The sequence below is a fragment of the Arachis ipaensis genome, chromosome B08, assembly GCF_000816755.2.
Source record: "Arachis ipaensis cultivar K30076 chromosome B08, Araip1.1, whole genome shotgun sequence".
In the NCBI taxonomy this organism is placed as follows: Eukaryota; Viridiplantae; Streptophyta; class Magnoliopsida; order Fabales; family Fabaceae; genus Arachis; species Arachis ipaensis.
In genome coordinates, this window is record NC_029792.2 from 83,513,274 (window position 1) to 83,517,268 (window position 3,995).

At 35.6% G+C, this 3,995-nt stretch overlaps 2 protein-coding genes across 2 annotated transcripts in view; one reads left to right on the forward strand and one right to left on the reverse strand.

Annotated features, from left to right (window-relative positions):
* The window catches only part of LOC107613142, a 2,920-nt gene extending 805 nt beyond the window's left edge, over positions 1–2,115 (forward strand). The window contains exons 2-3 of the mRNA XM_016314998.2: positions 133–1,900; positions 2,047–2,115. Of these exons, the coding sequence (XP_016170484.1) occupies positions 133–1,890 (1,758 nt within the window). The 3' untranslated portion in view covers positions 1,891–1,900; positions 2,047–2,115. The remainder of the gene's footprint in view (positions 1–132; positions 1,901–2,046) is intronic.
* LOC107612079 (subtilisin inhibitor CLSI-I) overlaps positions 2,981–3,995 on the reverse strand; it is a 5,101-nt gene continuing 4,086 nt past the window's right edge. The window contains exon 2 of the mRNA XM_016313910.2: positions 2,981–3,405. Coding sequence (XP_016169396.1) covers positions 3,176–3,405 — 230 coding nt within the window. The 3' untranslated portion in view covers positions 2,981–3,175. The remainder of the gene's footprint in view (positions 3,406–3,995) is intronic.

Genomic DNA, 3,995 nt, shown 5'->3' on the forward strand with positions numbered 1-3,995 from the left:
AAAAAGTTAATAATAAATTTAGTGAAATTATAAAAACTAAAATAATAATTTAACATTTTTAATTTTTATCAATATATTTAAGAAGCATACAGAATCATATTTAATTCTTGTGTTTGTGTTTCCGAAATGCAGCTGAGAACATTCGATGGAAATTCTCCAAATTACATGAAGCCCACAAGCAGTTCACATGCGAAAAAGGAACTTTTCCCAGTGAGCCTAAAAAACACTGCTACTCAAACTAGTACTAATAATTCCAAGAGTCTTCAAAAGAAATTCTCAAGTGATTCAAAGAAAGTAGCTAGCTCTGTTTCCAGCAAAAAATCTGCAAAGAATTTCACAAGATCATCAAGTTTGAGTCTGGTGAGATCCCTAACAAAGACTACTAGTTTCAAAGCTTCTTCTAGAACTTGTCCGAAAAAATCGACAGCCAGACCCACTTGTTCTTCGACATTGAAGGACTCAAAGTTTCCGGCATACCTTATGCTTAATCCCGGGGGAAGCGAGTCGGAGGGAACTTCTATGGCCAAGGTTTGTCCGTACACTTATTGTTCTCTTAATGGTCACCGGCATGCAGACTTGCCTCCGCTCAAGAATTTCGTGACAGCAAAGCGGCGACTCCTGAAGAAGCAGAAGAGCAATATGCTTGATGCTTTGAGTCCTCGGAAATCAAATATGAAGGTGCCTTGTGATACAAGGAGTGGCTCTAAGATTGGCACGGATGGCTTTATTGAGATCTATGCTAAGGAAAAGGAAGCAGAGTCAATTGAATTGCAAAAATTCGATTTGATTGTGGAGAATGAGGATCCAAAGGATTGTGTTCCCAAGGGAATTGTTCCAAATGAGCGAAATCCAGAAGATGATTCGGATGAAGGGAACGATCAAACTATGTGGTCTCATGAAGAAATAAGCATGGGAAGCTATTTCAGCGATGATAGCTATGATGGAGAACTCAAAAAGGATGTTGAAATGGAAGAGTCTAATTCTGATTCTGGAGCTAATGGAATGGAATGGGAGGAGAAACTGCTTTGTGGATTTGGCCAAGAAGACGATGCTGATTCTTCGGTGTTTTCGGATGGCGAAAATGACTCAAAAGTTGAGTCTTTGTCTCAGAGTTCTCAGGAAGTTTCGGTTACATGGTTAGATGACATACTTAGCAGCTATTGTGATGACATTTTTTCTGAAAAAACAATGCAGATACCGGAAGCGAATGCAAAAGAAAGCGAATTGAAGAAAGAGCAACAAGGAAAGAGTTCTGTTCCGAAACTTGCGAATGGAGCTGTTGAAATTCAAGAAAATGGTTACTCATCATGTGAGTTGGATTGTGATGAATCTTTGTTAACAGAGTATTCCAAAATGGGAGAAGATAAAGGGAATGATAATGAAAATGAAAATAGCCATTGTCAAATTAAAATGTTTGATATGGCTGAAGGCGGAGCCATGGTTATTCAAGAAAAGGACTTTCTTGAGAAAGATCAACGCAAAGCGAATAAGTTTGTCCGGAACATAATGAACGGTGGTGAAGAGCAGGACACAAGCAAGAACTGGAAAATCATGATTAAGCGAAGAAAGGGAGCGGAAGATGAAGTTGAGGCTAGGAATTTCGACTCAAGAGAGCCGAATTTCCTGCCATTGGTTCCAGTACAAGAACCTGAGAAGGTTGATCTTAGGCACCAGATGATGGATGAGAGAAAGAATGCAGAGGAATGGATGCTGGACTCTGCGCTGAGACAAGTCGTAACGAAACTCGCTCCGGCTAGGAAAAAGAAAGTAGCACTGCTTGTTGAAGCCTTTGAAATGGTGATGCCAATTCCAAAATGTGAAGAGTCTCACATGAGAAGCAGTTCTTCAGCCTTCGATCCGCATTCAGGACATATTCAAGCTTGCAGATGATGCTGCTATGGTAAACAAATTCCAACTACATTTTTCTTCAATCCTTTAAAGTTTCTAAGTTCCAAAGTTCTTTAACAAATGTTGGGAATTTTAAGGTGCGAGTAATTAGTCCTATGTCGCTTAAGACTAACGATATATTGCGATGTTAACTTGCAGAGGAAGCATAGCCAATCTCTAGCAGAATTGAAAACTGAAGAATGGACCATAAAGTGGAAAATGAATCGCCAAAAGCTGAATTTCCATTTATATTATGTGGCTTTGGTGTTATAAAATTTGTTAGTGATATGTAATATATGTGGTTTGTAGTCTCGTGTTTGTGTTTGAACTTCTATGCATTAATATAATACTCTTTTAGTGGGAAAACTATGTCTTAGTTCCACTCTGGTGTTCTAGTTGTTTGAATAACGCTTGCAGTACTAACTTATATGTATAATGTGAACTTTATTTTATTTTTAATCTGTGATGACAAAGAATGATATAAATGGAAATATGCAATACAGATCAAAGCAGGTAGCTAGTTCTTAATTATGTTTGACAACTCTAATGTATTGTTGGGCTAGATACTTAAATGAAAACTTCTAAAGTAAGATACTTGAAAAACTGTCAAAATTAAAATAAATAAAAACAAATTGAGTTCTTGTAATCGAAGGAAGCATCTATAGGAACTGGGAAAAAGAAATTTGAGATTTGATTATCCAAATTGTGACAGGTAGTTTCTAAGTATGTGTAGCTCTACGTACTCTAAATTGTTTTAGGCACTAGTCAATTATGGTTGTATGTATATTATTATACAGAAAAACAAAATAAACGATATTAACAATGATGACGATTCTAGACAATAATATAGATATATTGCATTATTGGATGTCACTGTAGATGTAACAGAGAACTATTCTGAAAACAAAGAAATAGTAAAATAAACAGTCCGTACCTTACTAATTAGTTCTTAAAATTTGTCGCGTAAATTAAAATAGTCCTCTACATCCTAATTGCACAAATATATTTTGAAGATTAATAAAAATGCATTACATTTGTCTATGACGACATGATAGATAACTCAATAAAAAAGAGTTAGGAATAAAAATAGTAGTGACCAGTAAAACGAAATATTTCTTAGTTCTAATAATACCAATCGTCATTGCGAATAAAACCATATAATTAAAACATTTGGCTGCATAAAAAAGCAGACCTTATTACAACAATGTACAGTAACATCCATCACCAAAGTATAATATATATTATTTAAATGTATGCTTAGAGGGATTAGCGAGATGGACTGGAAAAGCTAGCCAATGATGGGAGTCCTAATGACCTTGTCAGATTGATCAACATAAATTCGAACGCGTTGAGATCGAAAATCTGCAGTGACAAAGTAACCCGGTGGAATCACCTGGATATCAGCCTCACTCATCTCCTCCTTTATCTTCTTCTTTGCTTCTTCGGAAGTGGTGCCTACCAACTCCGGCCAGCTTGTTTTCTTGGGATTGTTTGATCCCACAAGTTGATTGTAACACCCTGATCATGAAATGCTAAACATGTTTAAATAGCATGTTATAAATATATATGGGTATGTAATAAGTTTTATCGATTATGCAGGCAGGTCTGAAGTGGTAAATAACTATTAATAATCACTTACTTTTTACATTGCATGTACCTCTCATGGAACTGTGGTGTGAATTTGTCAAGGTTTTAAATTTCGGCTGTGGAAGTCATCAGAGACTTGTAGTTTATGCGATTGAGACATTGTGGCTTATGTGATGCGTATTGCCGTGTAAATTCTGTTTTCTTTGTGGGGATAAATTATAAGAACCGATGGCATCACAACACCACAATTGCAATCTTCTGCTATTGCGCAAGTGACGGTAATTGTAGCTGTAGAATGCAATTTAAAATTTAACATTGACATGATGAGAAGGAGGAATTTTTAATTTCTGTTTTTATGAAAAGTATTGGGAGAGATGTTTAATGTTGTTTGCCGTGCGTGGGTTTTCAGCGACTGTATTAGAGAATAGAATAGGCGGATTATTATTATTATTATTATTATTATTATTATTATTATTATAACAAAAATACTATTCGTATAACAAAATCAATCACTAAAATTA